Source organism: Erythrolamprus reginae, chromosome 6 (genome assembly GCF_031021105.1).
Source record: "Erythrolamprus reginae isolate rEryReg1 chromosome 6, rEryReg1.hap1, whole genome shotgun sequence".
Classification (NCBI taxonomy): Eukaryota; Metazoa; Chordata; class Lepidosauria; order Squamata; family Dipsadidae; genus Erythrolamprus; species Erythrolamprus reginae.
This window is the reverse complement of record NC_091955.1, coordinates 74,419,720-74,443,047: the sequence shown is the minus strand read 5'-3', so window position 1 is coordinate 74,443,047 and position 23,328 is coordinate 74,419,720. Positions and strand designations below refer to the sequence as shown.

Here is a 23,328-nt window from a genome sequence, read left to right as displayed (position 1 = left end):
AGACCACAAGTCTTAAAGTAGCCAAGGTTGGAGACCCCTGGCATAGAATAGAATAGAATAGAATACTTTACTGGCCAAGTGTGATTGGACACAAAAGGAATCTGTCTTGGTGCATATGTTCTCAGTTATTCAGGATCGGAGCATATGCTCTGTTATTCATGTCTCCACCGCAATAAGGGTAAAACATAGATTAGAATAGAAGTGAGTCTGTCTATATAGAAATCAATGGAAATATTAGAATGTTATAATAGTATTTAATGATTATTAGCAATGATCATTAAATCATTAAAGTAATAAATTATTAGCAATGACTGTAACCTGATGTAAATCCTTACAATTTATATTAATACTGATTATTTGTACCCTATGACAATCATTAAGTGCTGTACCACATGATTTATTTATTTTATTTGTCATGCAAATATAGTATTATATTGTAGTATGTTTAACATAATATAAGTATAAAGTAGAAATAGAAAAGATAAAAAAGACATTATGACAGGAACGGTAGGCACAAAGGTGAACTTATGCTCTTGACAAATGTATCCTTTTCTTTTATGTACACTGAGAGCATACGCACCAAGACAAATTCCTTGTGTGTCCAATCACACTTGGCCAATAAAATTCTATTCTATTCTATTCTACCGCATGATTCTTGACAAATGTATCTTTTCTTTCATGTACACTGAGACCATAGGCACCAGAGACAAAATCCTTATGTCCAATAACACTTGGCCAATAAAGAATTCTATTCTTTTCTGTTCTGTTCTATTCTACACTAAATTCAACTTTAGTAACCGAGTAGCTGATGCATGGAACTCACTACCAGACTCTGTAGTATTATCACCTAACCTAACCCCAAAACGTTACCCTTAGACTATCCACTGTTGACCTCTCCTGATTCCTAAGAGGTCAGTAAGGGGCGTGCATAAGTGCACCAGAGTACCTTCCGTCCCCTATCCTAATGTTTCTTATTCTATTCCAAGGATAGGCAAAGTTGGCTCTTCTATGATTTTTAGAGTTCAACTCCCAGAAATCCTGAGCCAATCATGCTAGCTCAGGAATTCTAGGAATTGAAGTCCACATGTCATAGAAGAGCCAACTTTGCCTATCCCCTGTTCTGTTCTATTCTATTCTACTCTACTCTATTCCATATTCTATTCTATCCCATATTCTATTCTGTTCTGTTCTTTTCTATTCTATTCCATTCCATTCCATCCCATCCCACTCTACACTTCTCTATTCTATTCTATTCCATTCCATTCTACTCTATTCTATCCCATATTCTATTCTATCCCCCCTGTTCTATTCTATTATATTCTATCCTATATTCTATTATATTCTATTTTTCTCCATTCCATTGCATTCTATTTTTTCCCGCTGAGGAAATCGGAACTATGCTCTTGTGGGCTTGTCTTCCACTTTCGTATCTCTATCGGCTGGCGACTCCCGGCGTGCTGAGAGCTCGAGGAGAGCGCGCGTGGCGGCGGCGGAAGGTATAGAGCGCGGAGGGGGAGGGGAGGGGCGCGGAGGGGCTGTGTGGGGAGGGGGGCTCGGCTGACTGACTGGCTGACTTCGGCGCTTCTTTCCCGGCCTTCCCCCCGAGAGAGGCTCGTTGGCCGGCAGAGCGGACGGCGGGGGTGGTGCTGGTGGCGGGGATAATCACAGCTCGACATGGAAACCGAGGAGCCCGGGACCAGGTATCGGCAGAGACTGGGGATATTAAACGCTGCTGGGGAGGAAAGAGCGACCACCTCCTTCGTGGACGCTTTCCTGTCGCCGGGTTGGCGGTGACTACAAAGGGTTTCCGGCTGAGCTTCAGAGGAAGGCCGAAGCCTGAATTTCCTAGGTTTTTAGGGAGAGAAAATTTTACTAAAGTCCGGACGATCATCATCAATAATAATACTAATATACTGCTGCTGCTGCTGCTGCTGCTGCTGCTGCTGCTGCTACTACTACTACTACTACTAATAATAATAATAATAATAATAATAATAATAATTTATTGCAGCCTCACCTCAGCCTTTGCTTCCATTTCTTTGCTGCTCTAGAGGCCGGCAGATTATTGTTACTATTACCATTACAGTGTATACATAATTCAATAAATTACTTCTATTATTACAGTAATGTATTGAAAATCACTGTAAAAAGATTTTAAGAGTGGGATATATATCTGACACGTGGTGCCTGTAAATCTTGATAACATTTCAGATCTGCTTTCAAATTACAGATGATAAAAAGCGTTTAGCAACAGAAATTTTGGATTCAATTGTAAACTGAGGACTAACTATATTTTCTAATGATTTTTAAATGGTATGGTACTTTTAGGATGCATTATCTTCCCCTGAGGTTTTACAGGCTTGCAAAAAGCTGATGTAATCATTTCATTGACACATAGCACAAAGATAATACCTTGGTTTTTTTAATAGTGCACACTGGAAAAAATCTGTCCTCAATGGGTTGTTGTCTTGCTGGGAGAAGATTCAATCAATAAATATGAGACTACTGGTGGAAAAAAAACTAAGGCAGGAATAGGCAGCTGATGCATTGGCCAAACCCTGCATCTGTGTCAGTCTTGTTGGGTTGCAGAACCAAGCCAGACAGTTATGGAGGTGCAAATGACAGACTCAATGATTCCTCTGTAGAACTGTATCATATATCCATCCTAAGATAAAGTTTGAGCTTTCTGAGATGGCCCAGAAAAAATATTCTTTGTTGTGCTTTTTGGATGGTGTTTTTGATGTTAGGTGTTCATTTTAAGTCTTGAGATATGATAGAAACCTAGAAACTTGAAGGTGTCTACTGTTGATTCTGTGTTGCCTAGCATTAACGGAATCATGTGGTCCTTAAGTGAATCTGGCTTCCCCTAGTGACTTTGCTTATCAGAAGCCACCTGGGAAGGTTGCAAATAGTGGTCATATGACCCACAACTACAACTATTGTAAGTACATGTTAGTTGCCGAGCACCCGAATATTTGATCACACAACTGTGGGAGATACGGGTTGGTTGTCAGTATGAGGAGGAGCGGGACTAGTTGTAAGTCTTTTTTCTCCCAGTGCCACTGTAATTTTTCTGGGCACAAAACAAATGGTTGTAAGATGAGGACAACCTGTATTTACCCTCTTGCTGTTAATGTTAGGAGAAAACTCTTTTCTGCCCGTCGGCTGACCTGTTTGGAAGGAGAGGGGATGGAAAGCTTTCTGAAGCCGGATTCTTTTCAATTGTGGCTCCCCACAGTTTTTTGACTGATTTGTGGGCATTCCTGATCTAATATACATGGGTTAAGAATTATACACAATCTGAAATACAGTATATTCAGATCAGATAGAAACATAGACGATCGACAGCAGAAAAAGATCTTATGGTCCATCTAGTCTGCCCTTATACTATTTCCTGTATTTTATCTTAGGATGGATATATGTTTATCCCAGGCATGTCTAAATTCAGTTACTGTGGATTTACCAACCACGTCTGCTGGAAGTTTGTTCCAAGCATCTACTACTCTTTCAGTAAAATAATATTTTCTCACATTGCTTCTGATCTTTCCCGCAGCTAACCTCAGATTGTGCCCCCTTGTTCTTGTGTTCACTTTCCTATTAAAAACACTTCCCTCCTGAACCTTATTTAACCCTTTAACGTATTTAAATGTTTTGATCATGTCCCCCCTTTCCCTTCTGTCCTCCAGACCATACAGATTGAGCTCATTCAGTCTTTCCTGATAAGTTTTATGCTTAAGACCTTCCACCATTTTTGTAGCCCGTCTTTGGATCCGTTCAATTTTATCAATATCTTTTTGTAGGTCAGGTCTCCAGAACTTAACACAGGTATGCCAGTGAAATGAACTTTTTTTGATTCATGGGCCAAAAGGGGATTGTGGTTGCACACTTGTGTGTCCACACCCATAATTCCATGCACACATGCCTGCACATGCGTGTGTGCCCCCTGCTCTCGGCATGCTAATTTTTTGCTCTCCCCAGGCTTTCAGAACCTTTCTGGGAGCCTGGGGAGGGCAAAAATGGCCTCCCTCCTGGAGGTCCTCTGTAGGCTGTAAATGTTCCATTTGCCAACTTCCAGTTGAACTAGAAGTTTCTTTTTTTCTTTTTTCTGCTCTCCCCAGGCTTCAGAGCCTTTCTGAGAGCCTGTCGAGGGCAAAAATGGCCTCCCCCCCCCTCCCCAGGCCAGTAATGGCTCATTTTCCCAAGCTGGGAAATGGGCCATTTCTGGCCTCCACGGGAAGGGAGGCTGTTTTCGCCCTCCACAGGCTCCTAGAAAGGCTCTGAAGTCTGGGGAGAGCCTTCGGAGGCTGAAAACAGGCTGTTTCTTGAGTCCCAGTAGGACCAGAAAGCCCGAAAATTAGCCAGACCTGAGCTCGCATGCCCATCAATATGAATCCGCGTGCCATAAGTTTGTCATCACAGAGCTATGCCATAATAATATGGGAATTTCCTCCTTAACTTTCTATTTGAATATTTTTTCTTTCTTTCTTTCTTTCTTTTAAAGATACTACACTCCTCTTCAACCCGCCTTTTATCCCTTTTCCTACAACCCAACAATGACTGATCCAGAGATGATGAATGAGCATGAAGGTCTTCAGGAAGACTTGGAACCAAATGTTACTCAAGAACCTATTCAAGGTATCTTTATTTTTTTTCACTTGAAATATTGAACAAACTTGGTCAATAAACAAACAATAATTTCTTCTGGGATTTGTGAAAATGGCAAGGTTGTTTCCTTCTCCAAAATGATTCAGTTGTGAAGAGCTTTACTATTATTATTATTATTATTATTATTATTATTATTATTATTATTATTATAAAATGTGTGCTTAAATAAGTTTTGAATATGAGAGGCATACATGAACCCTGCTCTTAAATTTACATTTTTTATTATCCTTGATGAAACAGCGAGCTATATGGAACATAGAGTACTTTAAAATAATACATACTGAATTTTGGAATTTTTTTTAAACTGAATAATGATATTCTAACAACATGACATTCAAAAATGAGTCCCTTCAGTTAAGGTGGCCCCTCATTTAAAAGTTGCATTTGTGTGCATATTTGTTCCAAAAAAAAGTCTCAAGCGGACTATATTTTGTGATTGCCTTGTAAATCTGTTATTTTATATGCGTATTTCTCAACTGCCTTTCATGTGAGTAGTGCAGTGCAGAATTTCATATCTACTAGCATGATAGGACTTCCCATTTCTCCCATCACTTACTCAGGTCTTCTCAGTAAAGCTGCAGAGGGAATCCTAGGTTATGAATTGAAAAGGAAATGTGCATTGTTCTGTACCCTCAAAAATATACAACTGAGTTAACCTATCATGTTAAATCACAGTTTTCACTCAAGAAATCACAGGGCTGAACTCACAATACATTTAAATTAATGCAATCTTTAAATTAACCACCATTTAATCAGCAGGACCAATTCATTGGATTTCTCTTATGTGTCCCCTGGAAATAGTGATGGTACTCTGCCAAAAGTTAAACACAGCAATCTAAACCATTCTCCCATTATAAAAATATTAGGTTATTATTACCTTGCAAGTATTGTGCATTATACACATTTTAATAGCATTCCATAATATTTTCTAGGAATTACAGGTGCTCCTCAAGTTATGATCATAATGGAGCCTTCCCATTCCATTTGTGACCAGAGGATTCATGGGAGTGAATCTTGTACCTTGAACGAGATCATTCCCTCCTTTCGCCCACACATTCACTAATTGAATGTGAGATTCATTAAGTGAACATGAAATATTTCAGGGTGGGGAATCCTACTGATGGAAGAAGCCATCTACGTAAGACCACCCAAGATAAAAAAAATCTATAAAATAGATTTTTTCAGCTTAGGGTGGAGGTTCTTCAAAACACTAAGAGGTTTTTAAGGGTTTTTGAAAGGTAGTCTCCTAAGGAATTGCGATGGGGTGGGAAGCCCAAGAAATTGCATATTGAAGACACTGATGAACAATGTAAGAAGATGTAGGAGAAGCTGTGTGGACTAGGAGAGACAATTAAGTTACTGGTTAGATCTGTGGATCAAAATTTCTGCATTGTTTTGTTGAAAGTTGGTAAGTTTAACTGGAAAAATAAACCTTCATAAGTTTGAAAAAACATTTCTAAACTTAAGAGATAAAATTATTCTGCCTTCCCTATTAAATAAGATGTCTCCTGTCTTTCAGCAACTGTTAAAGGAAGGAAAAGAAGAAATAAATCTACTGAACCCAAAAAATCTGCTCCTAAACCTAAACCTAAAGCTAAACCTGCAAAATCCAAAGGGAAACAGGAAAAAATCACAGATACTTTCAAAGTCAAAAGAAAAGTTGATCGCTTTAATGGTGTTTCAGAAGCTGAATTGTTGACCAAAACTCTTCCTGATATATTGACCTTCAATTTGGACATTGTAATTGTAAGTCAGTTGTAAAAATAGTTTAACTGTAGATAATAGTTATGGTCAATTAACTGAACAATTTGTTGATAAATTTTTGAAGGGTCTTCACGATAGCCTGTTGCAAGTCTTGGATATATTTCAGTTTTATATAGAAGTATAGAGCTGTACTTTGATATTTAATGACCTTCTTATAATATATAATTTCTGATTTTCCATTGCTATCTTGAAGAATTTACAGGACTAATTGACCAGACAAAGCAGGTTATAATTTGTGGGGATTGACTCCTTTATTAACTCTGAATTTTAATATACTATCTTAATGTAATATCCTGCTTTAGGAAACCTAAAGTTATATAATAAAAGGACTCAATTTAATGGAATGCCATTTAATGGATTTTCAGTGCAACAGGCATAATTTCCATCAGAGCATATCTAAAATAAGTACAGAATTCATTTGGATGATGTGGACTGGACATGTATTAATTTATATGAAAGTATTTCTGTAATTGCCTTAATTTATATTATTTGCTTGATAATGCCATTATACAAATCATATAAATCACCATGAACAGATGAATTTATTGGACAATCAGAAATGACAGATGCCCTATTTAATATATTTTTATCATGAATAAAATTATGATTTCATTTTTGTATTCCTCCCGAGATTGGTATAAACCCAGGTTTAATGGCAGCCTACAAAGGTCATCATTATCCAGGACCTGGAAACCATTTCTGTGAGTATCCCTTTTCATGAACTCTGGACAAATTTAGAATATTTTAGTTATAGTAACAGAACACAATAGATTATGACTGTAATCAAGATTTTGTTATTGCTGGAACAGATCGGTCGATATGTTCATATATCAATGAAGATAACTCAAACATTTCTTTTGTATAAATTCAAAATAAATTATGTGACAAATTGCCTGTAAGGGCATACAAAGACAAAGTTGGATTTGGGAAACCAGTAGACTGGACGAAGAAATGAAAAAAATATCTTGAAGAACTCTAAAACCTACCATAAGGTTGACAAGAAAGCTGCTTAGATATAACCATGTAGACATCATCAGTTGAGTTTCATTCAAGAGAGACTTCATTATTTTCTTTAAATAATAATAAAGATTATGTTGTATTACAGAAATTGGGAACCTTTTCGGCACCGAGTGGCTAAACCGGAACTCTTGTGCACATAGGCTAAAACATATGAAGAACGGTTGCAAGAACTGGGCATGGCTAGTTTAATGAAAAGAAGGACCAGGGGAGATATGATAGCAGGGGTTGCCACAAAGAAGAGGGAGTCAAACTATTCTCCAAAGCACCTGAGGGTAGAACAAGAAGCAGTGGGTAGAAACTGAACATGGAGAGAAGTAACTTAGAACTAAGGAGAAATTTCCTGACAGTTAGCTTGCCACCAGAAATTGTGAATGCTCCAACAATGGAAATTTTAAAGAAGATGATCTATCTGAAGTAGTGTAGGGTTTCCTGCCTAAGTAGGCGATTGGACTAGAAGACCTCCAAGGTCCCTTCCAACTCTGTTATTATTATTATTATATATGCGCAACCGCACCAGGAACCAGAAGAGTAGAAGAGCCATAGCTTTGCCATCATGATTATATTATGTTGACTAGCTTCACTTTGCATACGATTATACTTCACTATTTTTTGAAAGTAAAATAAATAGAATTTAATCAATATAATTTAAAAATAAACAACAGAGTTCTTGATATGTGCTTTCTAGAAAATGTGACAAATACATTTTTGTCTCCATAGGGAAATGTCTTTTTATGTCTGGGCTAAGCGACGAACAATTGAATCATATGGATGATCATACTTTGCCACATAAATATGGTATTGGATTTACAAATATGGTGGAAAGGACAACACCAGGTAGCAAAGACCTTTCCAGGTAGATTTTTTTTAAATCATACAATATTTCTCAGAAAATTATGGTCCTATTTTTTATTTCTGCTGTTTTGTCCTCTTTTCAGCAAAGAATTTCGGGAAGGTGGGCGTATTCTAGTGCAGAAATTGCAGAAGTATCAACCTAAAATAGCTGTTTTTAATGGAAAATGTAAGTTTTTAAAAATAAGACTCAGACATTTTTGTTGTGGTTAAGCTTGTGTTATAACTGATGGATGCATTTCCAATTTCACTATAGGTATTTATGACATTTTTAGTAAAGAAGTTTTTGGAGTGAAGGTTAAAAAATTAGAATTTGGACTACAGCCACATAAGGTTCCAGATACAGAAACAGTAAGTTCTTGCCTTGATTGGAATATACATTTTTCACATTTACGGAAGGACTTTTTAAATAAATTTATTTCAATATGTAAATCCAACATCTTGCTGTTTTCAGAAAATCTGCTGAAGATCAAAAAGCTCTGTATCAATTTTAGTATTTGAAAATAACCAGTTTGATGACATAATTGCTGCACAAATCCCAGCGACCAGTTAGGTCCCACAGAGTGGGCCTTCTCCGAGTCCTATCAACTAAACAATGTCGTTTGGTGGGACCCGGGGGAAGAGCCTTCTCTGTGGCGGCCCCAGCCCTCTGGAACCAACTCCCCCCAGAGATTAGAATTGCCCCCACCCTCCTCGCCTTTTGTAAGCTCCTTAAAACCCACCTCTGCCGTCAGGCATGGGGGAACTGAGATAATCTTTCCCCGTAGGCCTTACAATTTATGCATGGTATGTTTGTATGTATGTTTGGTTTTATAATAAGGGTTTTTTAGTTGTTTTAGTATTGGATTGTTACATGCTGTTTTTATTATTGTTGTTAGCCGCCCTGAGTCCACGGAGAGGGGCGGAATACAAATCCAATAGATAGATAGATAGATAGATAGATAGATAGATAGATAGATAGATAGATAGATAGATAGATAGATAGATAGATAGATAGATAATTGGTTGTTTTTTCCCCTCTTTTTTTGGTACAGCTTTGCTATGTGATGCCATCATCCAGTGCAAGATGTGCTCAGTTTCCTCGTGCACAGGATAAAGTTCATTATTACATAAAGCTAAAAGACTTAAGGGATCAATTGAAGGGGGTTTCATCATCTGCTGAAATCCAGGAAGTGCAGTATACATTTGATCTTCAACTTGCACAAGGTATTCCATGTGAAATTAAAGTAGCAGTTATGAATTATTTAATATGTCAAATCTTTCAAAAAATAAAAAAGTAGACCCAGACAGTTATTTCGTGCTGTGAACTAATGGTTTACAGTTCTTTACATTAAATTTCAGATTTAATGATTACACAATAATGCAAACTCCATTGTGTGACTTCTTTTGGAAGGCAATTCTTATTGATAGGATATTTTCAAGTTTTCAAGCTGCGATTTGATTTCATTCTGAAATAGGATAACTTTGACAAATAGTTCTGTGTTGGAAGAATTAAAAAAAAAACAATTTCAACACTGTGAGTCTGGTTTATGCAGAGGAAGCTAAGAAGATGGCTGTTAAAGAAGAAAAATATGATCCAGGATATGAAGCAGCCTATGGAGGAACCTGTGATGACAGAACAACCTCTGAGAATGAACAGTGTATCTTCCCTGCAAATGGAACAGGTATGGCATGAAAAAATTCAAAATACATATTTATTTTAATCTATTTTCCCCAACTGAGAAAGCAGTAAAATTGTTTCTTGGGCAAGCTGCAATAATTAGAATTCATGACACACACACACACACACACACTTAGTTAATAATCCTTTTGCCAGTACAGGGGTAGGCAAAGTTGGCTCTTCTATGTCTTTTTTTTTTTTTTTAAATTTAAATTAAATTTTATTACAACAAACAAAAAAATACTTAAAAGAAAACGTGCCCAACACCAATAAAAACCCCACCAGCATTTAGGGGGTTAAATTATTTGCAATAAGTTTCAATTTCTTCCTTAGCTCCGGTTTAATTTCTTTACATACAAAAAGTGATTGGAATTTATTTTTCACATTGTCGTCATAAATTCTACTTATGATATAATTTTTCACCTTATTCCATCGTGCCATCAGCTTCTCCAATTTATTTTCATCAAAGTTATTTAATCTTATTTCCATAATTTCGAAGTGGATGTGATCCACCATGTAACAGTACCAATTCTGGATTGTCCATTTATTGCTATCCTTCCACCCTAATACCACGTTGGCTCTTCTATGACATGTGGACTTCAACTCCCAGAATTCCTGAGCTGATTGGCTCAGGAACTCTGGGAGTTGAAGTCCACAAGTCATAGAAGAGCCAACTTTACCTACCCCTGTGCTAGTACATTCACTGGAGGGATAGAATAAAAGAAAGCAGACATGTCTCCCATTTGTCAATTTAAGAAATATTCATCTTTTGCATTGTATGCAGTGGGAGGGTATTAGTTGAGGACAAAGGGTGCTTTAAAATTTTCTTGTGTTGGGAATATAGAAAGCAATTACAAGAGATTTGGCTTTTGAAGCCAACACCACCTCTAGTCCTCTTTCATCTCTACAGTGTGGGAATGAGAAAGACTGCAAAAGGAGAAAGAGCAGGAAGGCATGGGGGAATTGAGATACTCTTTCCCCCTAGGCCTTTACAATTTTATGCATGGTATGTCTGTATGTATGTTTGGTTTTTATATTAATGGGTTTTTAATCGTTTTTATTATTGGATTATTATTGTACGCTGTCTTATTATTGCTGTTAGCCGCCCCGAGTCTCCGGAGAGGGGCGACATACAAATCCAATAAATAAATAAAATAAAATAAATTTTGGATTTCCTCTTCTGAAATTGGAGCCTCAGTAGAGAAATTGCAGCATATTCTTTGAGGCCTGAAATTATGTCCCAGAAATCCAGAAGATTTGCTTAAGGTTTTTTTAAATAATCCTAAACACAAAAATGCATTTTATTTATTATTTATTTATTAATCAGATTTGTATGCCGCCCCTCTCCGCAGACTCGGGGCGGCTCACAGCAATAGTAATACAATGTAAACAAATCTAATATTTAAGTTAATTTAAAAAACCCCAATTTAGAAACCAATCATACATACTAGTATACCGTGCATAAATTTTATAAGCCTAGGGGGAGGGAAAATGTCAATTCCCCCATGCCTGACGACAGAGGTGGGTTTTAAGGAGCTTACGAAAGGCTAGGAGGGTGGGGGCGACTCTGATATCTGGGGGGAGTTGGTTCCAAAGGGTCGGGGCCACCACAGAGAAGGCTCTTCCCCTGGGTCCCGCCAAACCACATTGTTTAGTTGACAGGACCCGGAGAAGGCCAACTCTGTGGGACCTAACTGGTCGCTCGGATTTGAATTCGCTATAAAGACACGAACAGCATAAATGTTATAAAATAAGTGCTTCTGTACAGCATTCTTCATGCCTTTTGCATGTAGTTGTGCTCCTTTTTCCTCCTTTAGTTTTAATAGCAGCAATTGATGCAGGGTTTCTTTTTATGCAGCAACCAACATGGAGTACAGCAGTGGGTCTCCCGCTGGTGGTGTGCCTAACGGACAGTGGATGATGCAAACTTTCACAGATCAGATTCCTGAATTTAGCCTCTCAAGAGCACAAGAAGAAGGAAGAGTCAGTACCTAGAATCAACTCTATATTCTACAGTCGGGGGTTTTTTTTAATGCCGTGGTCAAGAATGGTACCTCAGTCCCGCAACTGAAGCATTTGAATAGCAATGTACCTCTTAGTTTTTCTTAGGATTAGTCATATTTGGTAGATGAATTAGATTAATTTAAAGAAGTGTCCTTTGTTAGAGAAAATAATTCTCTCCCCGTTCTTTCTTTCTTTCTTTTGGTGCAAAGTTTTATAGCTAAAATTATTCCATTTTTACCGTCTTAGCCAAGTGATTTCTCGTTTGTGATGTCCAATGTCTTGTTTTAAATTCATATTTTGTAAGATACTCTGTGAAGTTATATTTTTAAGATATCCCTTCCTGGGTGTTGGGGTATACCCTATGTGTGCTCATTTATATGAATTAAGGGGCAGAAATATTGATTTGACAATTACCAAACACGGGGGTCTCCAAATTTGTCAACTTTAAGACCTGTGGACATCAACTCCCAGAATTGAAGACCTCTGCAGTAACATAACAAGATAGTAGAAATGCAAGCCTACCCTTTAAGAGAAGTAACTCAGACAGAACTCCGGGTTAGTTTACCTCTCCCCAAATAGGACTAGATTCCTAATTCTCTCTGGGTCTTCTCACTGTGTGAAAACTGCCTTTTGAAAAATTTGGGGGTTGAGCCACATTTACTCTTAAAATCAAAAATATTTTTCAGGGACCCAATTCAGTATTTTTTTAAAAAAATTCTGTTTACCATTATTTCAGTTGCAGTTTCTTTTTTCCTTCCTCCTACCATATTGTTTTTAATTCACTCCCAAATTATTTCAGCTATGAGTTAACTACTAGATATGGTGCTCTCTGTAGACGTATGTTGCAACAATTTCAGTTGGCATTGCTGTTATCAGCAAACAGTTTGTGTTGAGTAAAACAATGCTTTGCTATGCGGTTGACGTAAGGACTTTTGAATTTTATCGCTCTAAGTTAGGCTTGGTGAAGGAAAGATAGATGTGAGAACAGGAGTTACATTATTTTTTCTGGGTCAATCCACTGTTCCGCTTCTGGAGCACATGCACTGTGTTAGAATATTCTGCACGCTATGCTAAATTTGCAGTGCAACAGATTGCGACCATTGTCTTTTTAAAAACATAGTTCCTGCTGAGAATGTGCTATCTATGCCTTCTTTTCTCTTCCAGCCTTTCTCCTTGGGTAGAGATAAAAGCAATAAAATAAATAAACAGAATTTTCCAGAATCTACTGATTAGGTGCTTTAGATACTTGAATTATGTCCCAGAAATCTCTTTCAATGTGTATATAATTTAGATTGTTTTTTTTCTGTCGAATCACCCTGGTATTCCCAAATATGGGAGGAAGCATATTCCTTTCCTCCCATATTTGGGTATACCAGGGTGATTTGACAGAAAAAACATTAACTCTTCCCTGGTACAAGCTGAGACGGAGGAGAGCCTATGGTCTAGAGCAGTGTTTCCCAACCTTGGCAACTTGAAGATATCTGGACTTCAACTCCCAGAATTCCAAATATCTTCAAGTTGCCAAGGTTGGGAAACACTGGTCTAGAGCATGGGTCCTCAAACCTGGCAACTTTAAGACTGGTGGACTGCTGGCTGGAGAATTCTGGGAGTTGAAGTCCACCAGTCTTAAAGTTGCCAAGTTTGAAGACCTCTGGTCTAGAGGTTAAAACGCTGCCTTGTAAGGCAGAGTCTGCAGGTTCAAATCCCGGTAAGGGTATGGCTAGCTGATGAGAGCATAATAAGCTCGAAATAGATCCTTCCCTTTCACGATTTAGATTATCTAACACAAATAGCTGGAAATGATTAAAATGTTTTATTGGCATTAGGAAGTAGAGTTGTATGGATCGATTTGAAGTCAAACCATAGCCTGCCAGTCACTTTGGGACTTTTCCAGAGTGTTTTGATTTCTTGCTCATGAAAAAGATGAGCCTATTTAAAACCTGCCACAAAATTATGTACATTAATCCTCCAAGCCAATTCTTTTTAATGCTAAGATGTGTATCTAGTTCTGATCATGTTGGTTAGTCTCTGTGCAAACTCCGTGTCAATAATCGAGTAAATTCATTTTTAGCACAATCTTATGCATGTTTATTCCAATTGAGCTCCACGGTATTCAACAAGGTTTACTTCCTAGTAAGTGTGCTTGAGATTGCACGCTGACGTGTTACTGTTTACATGGATACTTTTTTGCAAGTGCTTGAAGTGCCTTGCATCAGGGACCTGGAACACTTTTTTAAACAGATGCTGCAGATCATGCCTAGCTCACTATTATGATGTAAAAAGGGGATGACTTGTTTTGAAAGAAACATCCAGGCTAATGAGATATGAATGCATCTCAGTTCTAGAATATGGTGCTTTGAAATGTATTTAATATATCTGATCTGCTTTTTTTTTTCCAAAAAAAAAGAAAAAAAACAATTTCTTATAATAATTTCTGGTGCTTTATTGTAACATTGTTTAAAAGTCAATGATTAATTGTATTGGTGTTGTTACAAAAAAAGCAATTTTAAATTATTTGAAATAAAATAATGGATGCTTAATCTTTTTTACTTTAATTTTATATATAAAAGGTGCACTTACGGCAAAAAAAAAAGTATTACAAACAGTATTTTGGTAAGTTCTTATTTACAGGATTATTTCAATAGAGGCCTTGGTATTATGAAGATTGTTTCCTCTGAATAATGTTTCAGTTTCAGCTCCTGCTAAAAGGATGATAGTGTGCGTACTTTGTGGCCTCATTGCACTTGTGGTAAAGTTTCATTTTGACACTTCTATATGATAGGTGTCAATTACAATCTTATACAGTCGAGCCATGCTCACTATAAGAGGTAAATCCCATCATAAAACATATAACCATGATCATGCTGAAAGCTCTTCCTGATGTCTTAAAGATAAAATGGCATAATTAGCTGTTAGGACGAATCAGTTTAAAAGTTCCTGAAGGATCAGGAACAAACCACTTTTCCCAAAAGTCAATGTGTCCACTAGGGTAGCCCCAAGGCTTATATCTCCCATTCCAATGAAGTAACTTGGCATCCTGAAGAAAATGCTCTGAGTATCTAGAATCCGGACTCCATCCTATGAGAGAAGAAAAGGAACTTTAGTTTTTACACACAAAAAAAGGTGTTTCCACTGGCTGAATTGCATGTTGGTATTGCTGCCGCTTCTGGAATAGCACCATGTGGCCCTGTGATAAAGTGATCTATCTAGGCCCTCGACAGTCAGGATTCATACCCGGCTACAGCACGGAAACTGCTTTGGTTGCACTGATGGATGATCTCTGGCAGGCCTGGGACAGGGATTTATCCTCTGTCCTGGTGCTCCTTGACCTCAGCGGTTTTCGATATGATCGACCATGGTATCCTTCTGCGTTGACTGGAGGGGTTGGGAGTGGGAGGCACCGTTTTACGGTGGTTCTCTCCCTCTACCTCTGGTCGGTCGCAGTCGGTGTTAGTGGGGGGTCAGAGGTTGACTCCTAGGTCCCTACCTTGTGGGGTTCCTCAGGAGTCGGTCCTCTCCCCCTGCTGTTTAATATTTATATGAAACAGCTGGGTGAGATCATCCAAGGGCACGGGGTGAGTTACCACCAGTATGCTGATAATACTCAGCTATACATCTCTACCCCGTGTCCACTCAGTGAAGCAGTGGAAGTAATGTGCCAGTGTCTGGAGGCTATCAGGGTCTGGATGGGTGCCAACAGGCTCAAGCTCAATCCAGACAAGACGGAGTGGCTGTGGGTACTGCCTCCCAAGGACACGTCCCTCTGTCCATCCATCACCCTGGGGGGGGGGACTCTTGATCCACAACTTGGGTGTCCTCCTTGACCCACAGCTGACATTAGAACATCATCTCGGCTGTGTTAATATATCAAGGGCTAGCTGTATTCAGCAGATATAGCAACATTAGCTCATTGTCTTGTAACAACTGATGTGTCTATATCAAAGTACATAATATTCTGTACTTTTAAAGAAGTGGCACAATTTACTAGTTGCAGAGGAGAATACTGTGCTGAATATTATTAAAGTGCAGTAACAGAATATATACTGCTCAAAAAAATAAAAGGAACACTTAAACAACACAATAGAACTCCAAGTAAATCAAACTTCTGTGAAATCAAACTGTCCACTTAGGAAGCAACACTGATTGACAATCAATTTCACATGTCAACACATTCAACTTTGTACAGAATAAAGTATTCAATGAGAATATTTCATTCAGATCTAGGATGTGTTCTTTGAGTGTTCCCTTTATTTTTTTTGAGCAGTGTACATGATCATAAACATTCAGTTCAAGATATCTTCCATTTTAATTCTTAAACTAAATTATATCACAACGTATACTCTTTTAAACAAAACAACAGCTTAATATAATCAAGGAAAACAAGTTAAAAACATCCTTTTTCAGAAGCAGATTTTACCTAAATGTCGAATATGCCACAAAGGATTAATTGTTGAATATCTTCCATGGAAAACAATGAGCATTGGAGAAGTGGCCACACCTCCTGCAAGGGTGCTGCTATATATATTTTCTCTGAAACAGGATGGGTAGAAGATTTATTTTTAAAACAGCTGTTTTACTAAATAGGAATGCAGTAAACAAAGCAAAATACAACTCAATTGGAAACTAGAGAAATAGAACGCAATTTGAAGCTCAGTACAGTAGGTGATTGGGCTAATTACCTTCACACTTTCACTTACAGGTATGCTCAACTTCTTTAGCTTAAAAATTGGCTTTGTTTTCAATCTGAGCATCATCAGAAGCTGATCAAACTATTGGTTTGCTAAACTAAATCCATCCTTCAAAAATATGCAATATTGTTCCCATACTTTGTTCAAACGCTAATAAAATGCTGTACTGAGAATTACTTTTGAGCTAGTGCAAATTAAACACATTCCAGAAAGTACTAATACTGAGTTAGTCTTCGTGGTAGGATTCTAATTGTTCATAGAGCATAAAATAAATATGGCATGCATTTTTACAATTAATTACAAATAAACCCAATGGGCAATCAGTTCCTGCTAATAGAGGACTATTGGTACATACGCTACATTTTTCTGCATCCATTTTTCTAACTGCTTTGTGATGCGTTGCTGCTTCCATTCTGTCATGTTGGCCACAATAACACCAGGATTAAATGTGCAGGTGCTGGGATTTATACCAAGATCTCTGACTGTTTGCTTTCGATAGTCCAGGAAGCCCATATAAGTGTTCTAGGGAAGAAAAGAATATGAAACCTCAAAACGATATGTGCACAATTGGTAGGAATTATGGAGAGAGATGGGATGCCTTGAGACACTACCCCAAATATGGTCTAAGAATTTTTAAAATGTCAGGACAAAAATCCATTTTTATTTAATCAAGTTACATTTAAGTGTTACGCAGTTTATATTAGCTCCATGTATTTAGAATATCCAATACAGTGGTACCTCTACCTAAGAACACCTCTAGTTTCTAGATACTAGGTGTTCAAGATTTTTTTGCCTCTTCTCAAGAACCATTTTCCACTTACAAACCCGAGCCTCCAAAACTGTAACCAGAAAAGGCAGGGAGAAACCTCCGTGGGGCCTCTCTAAGAATCTCCTGGGAGGAAACAGGGCCGGAAAAGGTGGGGAAAAGCCTCTCTGGGGCCTCTCTAGGAATCTGGGACGAAATAGGGCCAGAAAAGGTGGGGAGAACTCTCCATGGGACCTCTCTAGGAATCTCCTAGGAGGAAACAGGGCTTTCACCCTCCCTGTGGTTTCCCCAATCGCACGCATTATTTGCTTTTACATTGATTCCTATGGGGAAAATTGTTTCTTCTTACAAACTTTTCTACTTAAGAACCTGGTCTTGGAACAAATTAAGTTTGTAAATAGAGATACCACTGTATTTAAAATTGGCTTTCAAGTCCTGTCTTTTTAAAGTACAGTACTACAATCCACATTTCTTGGACATTATTCAGTTCGTAAGTAGAGGTACCACTGTACCTTGAATAGTACATAGAACATACTGCCTGGCTGAAATGATCCTATTAAATGTGATGGTTTGAAAAGTCTGATTTATTTATGATGCATCATCAAGTCTGTGTCAGTATGGTTTGTTCCTAACCTGGTCCTTCAGTTCTTCCAATGTTACTGAAGACTGTAGTCTGTTTTAAATTGAGGAGAGATGTCACATTTATAAACCTTTAAAAACAGGCAGCATTCATCAAAAATATCAAGCCCGTTTATAGAGATCTATGCTGCCTGAACTGTCTCCTCTTATAGTATTAGTGAAGCACAAAATAAAACAAATTAACTAGTTACACTACTGCACATACCTGCACTAAAAATACATCTCACGTTGGACTCTTGAATAATCTATGTAGATTTCTGGGCACCACTACACTTCTGTAGAAGTTCTTCCAAGATTGTTTTATTATTTTTTCACTATCCCAATGTATCCCACAGCCTTGTATTCTTGGAGGCATAGTTCCCTCTAAGCTGAGCAGTGAGCAATCGCTCACTTAAAAATCATCATCAACTCAGAGTTTTCCAAACCTGCCCAGAAGCCGAGAGGGAAAGAGTGAGAGGGAAGGAGAGAGAGAGGAAGAGAGAGAAACAGATAGAAAAAAGAGAGGAAGGAAAAGAGAAAGAAAAAGAATGGGAGTAAGGAAGAGAGAAAGAAAATCAAAATCTAGTTTGAAACTAGCTCAACTATTTAAGTGGCATTTTGATATTGATAGAGTTGCCCTATTATGAGCTCACTGTTATAGACACACAGTACAGTATTTTATTTTGAAATTCTCTGAGGCAAAACAGGGTGGGTTTTTTATTTGTTTGTTTGTTTGTTTGTTTGTTTGTTTATTATTTCTGTGCTGCCCAGTCCCAAAGGGACTGCCGCTCAGACACTATACTTTTCCGCCCACCCCCCCAAAAAATTAGAGGGAACACTGCTTGGAGGTCTTTCATGCAAATATAAGTCACCTCTACTAAACCTCTAACATTAACCTAGGGCTAAGTTTTTTTTAAAAAGGACAAACATAATCCCCTTAACACCACCTAATCAATTTTTTTAGAAATGTGGGGTTTTTTACCTGCATTCCTACGCTTCTGACCATTTCATGAGTTGAAGGTAGATCACAGTCATCTGAAAAAGCTGCAGCATGTCCTCGGGATAACTTCGTATCATACAGATCTTGGATGTCTCCTACAGAAAAAACAAGGTTGTTTCCTTCCTCAAGAAATATTATCATCAATTTATTTATTTATTCGATTTATATGCCACCCCTCTCTGATAATTTGGGGTGTCTTACAACATATTTTGCGGAGTTTGCGGAGAGGGGCGGCATACGAATCTAAATAATAATAATAATAATAATAATAATAATAATAATAATAATAGGAACAATAAAACACAATAGGCTAAATCCAATTACTTAAAACTAAATAAACTACTCTAAAATCCTTAATTATATTGAAAATCAATCATACCCATTCAAACAACAAACATACATAACATTTGCCTTTATATAGTCTCATATAAAACTTTAAAAGCCTCTAGGAATGTCATTATAAGATCCTTGCAGCGATTTTCAAACATTCAGATGTGTATAAAACAGAGCAAAGTTGTAACAATGACATAAATATTTTGGAAAGCCTGTTATTAGGAAAAAACAGGAATTTTTTTTCATAACTTACCTTGTACAATCACATCATCATCAAGATAAATCACTTTTTCATGTTCTTGGACAAGTAGAGGTAGATAAAATCGAACAAAGTTTAGCTGTTGAATGTTTTTAAAAAATATTAACAAGTAGGCAATACAAATTATTTGTATCTAGTTTATTAAATAGTATCATTTAATGTAAATATCTAGCCTTCACACAATAATAAATCTAACCGCCACAACAAACTCCCATGTAATGTACACCAGTGGAATTTTGCATGTTGTCAATATTTACAAAAAGAATATAATTTAACTGCTATTGCTGGTCTTATCTCTCTTTTTCTTTTATTTTGGCTACCGAAATTTACCTTCTCTAGTATGTGGGAGATTATCTGAACATATCCCTATTGACTGCAGTTTTTTCCAAGAAAAATGAAGAGAATTCTAATGCATTCAACTTTTATAGCCCCCAAACAATTTTTCTAGCATTAAGTGGAACCTCTTATTTCTAGCAAAAATCCATTATTTCATATCCTGCATTTTGGAAAGATGAAAGGTGAGAACTGAAGATTGGTTTGACTCTAGTGGATAAGGCACCAGAGTAAGCAATCAAGAGTTTGTGACTTCTAGTCTATTTTAGACATGAAAGCCAATTGGGTGTGTTTGAGCTGGTCACTCATTCTTTTTAAAAAAAAAAAAAAATTGCTTGATCTTTGATTTCTATATTTCAGTGTAATTCTATTGGTGGGGTTTTCCCCCCCAAATAGAATAGAATAGAATAGAATTCTTTATTGGCCAAGTGTGATTTGACACACAAGGAATTTGTCTTGGTGCATATGCTCTCAGTGTACATAAAAGAAAAAGACACATTTGTCAAGAATCATGTGATGCAACATTTAATGATTGTCATAGGGGTTAAATAAGCAATGAAGAAACAATATTAATAAAAAATCTTAAGGATACAAGCAACAAGTTAAAAATAATTAAAGGGTGCTGTTATATCCCCTCAGTCTTCTCATTCCCGGATCTCTAAAATTATTTTCAGTTTGAAGCTTCTGTGAACCTATTTCAGTTTATCTGAATCCTGAAAAATAGTGCCCAGAACTGCACTTATACCCAAGGTTAGGTTCGACCAATGCAAAAATGGGTGGGATCATTACTTCTTCTGTTTTTGCAATCATATGCTTAGTGTAGAAGCCTAAGTCGGCATTTATATTTTTAGCAGTCACATCAATACTGACACATAATAAGTTTATAAGTTTATGAGAGCCACTTTGAGTCGCCATGTGTGAGTAGGTGGGAATATAAATTTTCTAAATAAATAAATTATAATGCAAAAAACCCCACAGTTGCTTTAAACAGTTGCAATCAGATGCTCTATTCATTCACACACATACGAAGTGCCAGCAAAATCTCTCATACTCAATTTTGCTTCATCAACAAATTTGATTGGCATTTCTTCCTCCTCATCCCAGTCTGTAGTAAAACTACAGAAGAATATACTGCTAGAACTAAGGTTTGTAGCATGTTTTTAAAATTTATCACTTTTCTTTATTAGCACCACTTAAAATATATATTTTAGTATGAATTGTTAGAAATCTGTGGGACTACATGCAAGACTTTGGATTAACATAAGCAGCTCTTATGAATTTCAAATTATGCAACTACCTTCTTTTATACGTTTATCTTATAAAGGAAGTTTTGCATACTCACAGGCTGAAGTAATTCAGGGCGTGTTGCATCAGGTCTGATTTTCCCTTTAAGCACCATAGGATTGAACTCCACAATTTTAAACTTGATCTCTTTCAGTATAGAGTTTTCAATCCACTGCCTGAACAAATAAAAGCATGTTAGATTTATAAAACGGCCGATAAGGTCCCACAGAGTTGGCCTTCTCTGGGTCCCGTCGACTAAGCAATGTCGTTTGGCGGGACCCAGGGGAAGAGCCTTCTCTGTGGCGGCCCCACCCCTCTGGAATCAACTCCCCCCCCAGAGATTAGAACGGCCCCCACCCTCCTTGTCTTTCGCAAACTACTCAAGACCCACCTTTGTCGCCAGGCATGGGGGAGTTAAGATATTCCTTCCCCTAGGCCATTACAAGTTATGCATGGTATGTTTGTGTGTATGTTTGGTTTTTACAATTAGGGTTTTTAGTTGTTTTATTAAATTGGATTGTTACATGTTGTTTTTACCATTGTTGTTAGCCGCCCCGAGTCTGCGGAGAGGGGCGGCATACAAATCCAATTAATAATAATAATAATAATAATAATAATAATAATAATAATAAAGCAATAGAGCAGTAAACAGTTGCTAACCTGTTTCCCCGAAAATAAGATATCCCTCAAAAATAAGCCTTCCAAAAATAAAACCTTCTCCAAAAATAAGTCCTCTTTGAAAATATTTTAATGCATGCACAGCCGGTCCCCGCCATTTCCTCTGATTAGGGTTGGGGAGACAGAGCTGGAAATCAGGTAAGACAGCAAGAGGAGCCCTGTTTTGCTCCATGCGGCCCAAAATAATAAGACCTCCCAAAAATAAGGCCAAGCACTTATTTTGAGGTTCAAAAAATATAAGACAGGGACTTATTTTCGGGGAAACAGGGTATTATTCTTTCATTTCATAAACCTTGGTCTGAGCAGTGTAGTTTATTTCTAACTGAATATTGCTCATTATTATTATTATTATTTATTAGATATTTATGCCGCCCCTCTCCGTAGACTCGGGGAGGCTCACAATATACAACAAATCTAATATTTAAAAGTAACTAAAACCCCTTATTAAAAGCAAAACATATACACAAACATACCATGCATAAACTGTATAGGCCTGGGGGAGATGTCTCAATTTCCCCATGCCTGACGGCAGAGGTGAGTTTTAAGGAGTTTACAAAGGGCAAGGAGGGTAGGGACAATTCTAATCTCCGGGGGGAGCTGGTTTCAGAGGGTTGGGGCCGCCACAGAGAAGGCTCTACCCCTGGGTCCCGCCAGACAACATCGTTTAGTCGACGGGACCCGGAGAAGGCCAGTTCTGTGGGACCTAACCGGTCGCTGGGATTCGTGCAGCAGGAGACGGTCCCGGAGATATTCTGGTCCGATGCCATAAAAGGCTTTATAGGTCATAACCAACACTTTGAATTGTGACCAAAAACTGATCGGCAACCAATGCAGACTGCAGAGTGTTGGTGTAACATGGGCATACCTAGGGAAGCCCATGATTGCTCTCACAGCTGCATTTTGCACGATCTGAAGTTTCCAAACACTCTTCAAAGGTAGCCCCATGTAGAGAGCGTTACAGTAGTCAAACCTCGAGGTGATGAGGGCATGCGTGGCCCAAGTAGCAGATTGTACATTATTATTATTATTAACACTGTAAAACCAGACATTTTCTAAATACAGTACTGTATTTTATGTGACATTTGTAAATCATTTAATGTTTCTTAACTTTTCAGTTTACTAACGGTTCTGCCGGGCTCTCTGGTAGGAGCCTCCCGAAAATTCAAGGATACAAATGGCAGACACACACACGTTTGAAAATTCAAAACAATGTTCTTTATCACAAAATTCAAAATAAACTAAGCATTCTTTTTGTGTTGCAAAGAGCACTCGTCCCAAAACAACTGGGTAGTCTGTACAATTTCCCTTGAGCAGTCATTAAGTACTTAGCTAGCAGCTGTGAAGAAACTTCACACCCCTTCTTCCAACAAAGTGAGACACACACATACACATGTTGCTCTGCTTTGG

At 37.7% G+C, this 23,328-nt stretch overlaps 2 protein-coding genes across 8 annotated transcripts in view; one reads left to right on the top strand and one right to left on the bottom strand.

Moving 5' to 3' along the window:
• Positions 1 to 1,429: 1,429 nt before the first annotated feature.
• On the top strand, positions 1,430 to 14,502 carry TDG (thymine DNA glycosylase). 2 transcript variants are annotated; one of them, XM_070756263.1, is made up of 10 exons: positions 1,430 to 1,496; positions 4,502 to 4,635; positions 6,185 to 6,411; positions 7,061 to 7,130; positions 8,167 to 8,302; positions 8,385 to 8,467; positions 8,555 to 8,649; positions 9,333 to 9,504; positions 9,834 to 9,962; positions 11,817 to 14,502. In XM_070756263.1, the coding sequence occupies exons 2-10, from the start codon at positions 4,554 to 4,556 to the stop codon at positions 11,951 to 11,953; spliced, it is 1,131 nt and encodes a 376-aa protein (XP_070612364.1). In that variant the 5' UTR covers positions 1,430 to 1,496; positions 4,502 to 4,553; the 3' UTR covers positions 11,954 to 14,502. The 2 variants fall into 2 exon arrangements, with proteins under 2 accessions (XP_070612364.1, XP_070612363.1); XM_070756262.1 differs by having other exon boundaries at positions 1,470 to 1,700.
• GLT8D2 (glycosyltransferase 8 domain containing 2) overlaps positions 14,381 to 23,328 on the bottom strand; it is a 23,037-nt gene continuing 14,089 nt past the window's right edge. For all 6 annotated transcript variants that reach the window (XM_070756266.1, XM_070756269.1, XM_070756268.1 and 3 more), the window contains 6 exons: positions 21,302 to 21,419; positions 19,621 to 19,705; positions 19,017 to 19,129; positions 17,006 to 17,172; positions 16,380 to 16,492; positions 14,381 to 15,040 (listed from right to left, as the gene is read on the bottom strand). In XM_070756266.1, the coding sequence (XP_070612367.1) occupies positions 14,868 to 15,040; positions 16,380 to 16,492; positions 17,006 to 17,172; positions 19,017 to 19,129; positions 19,621 to 19,705; positions 21,302 to 21,419 (769 nt within the window). In that variant the 3' untranslated portion in view covers positions 14,381 to 14,867. The remainder of the gene's footprint in view (positions 15,041 to 16,379; positions 16,493 to 17,005; positions 17,173 to 19,016; positions 19,130 to 19,620; positions 19,706 to 21,301; positions 21,420 to 23,328) is intronic.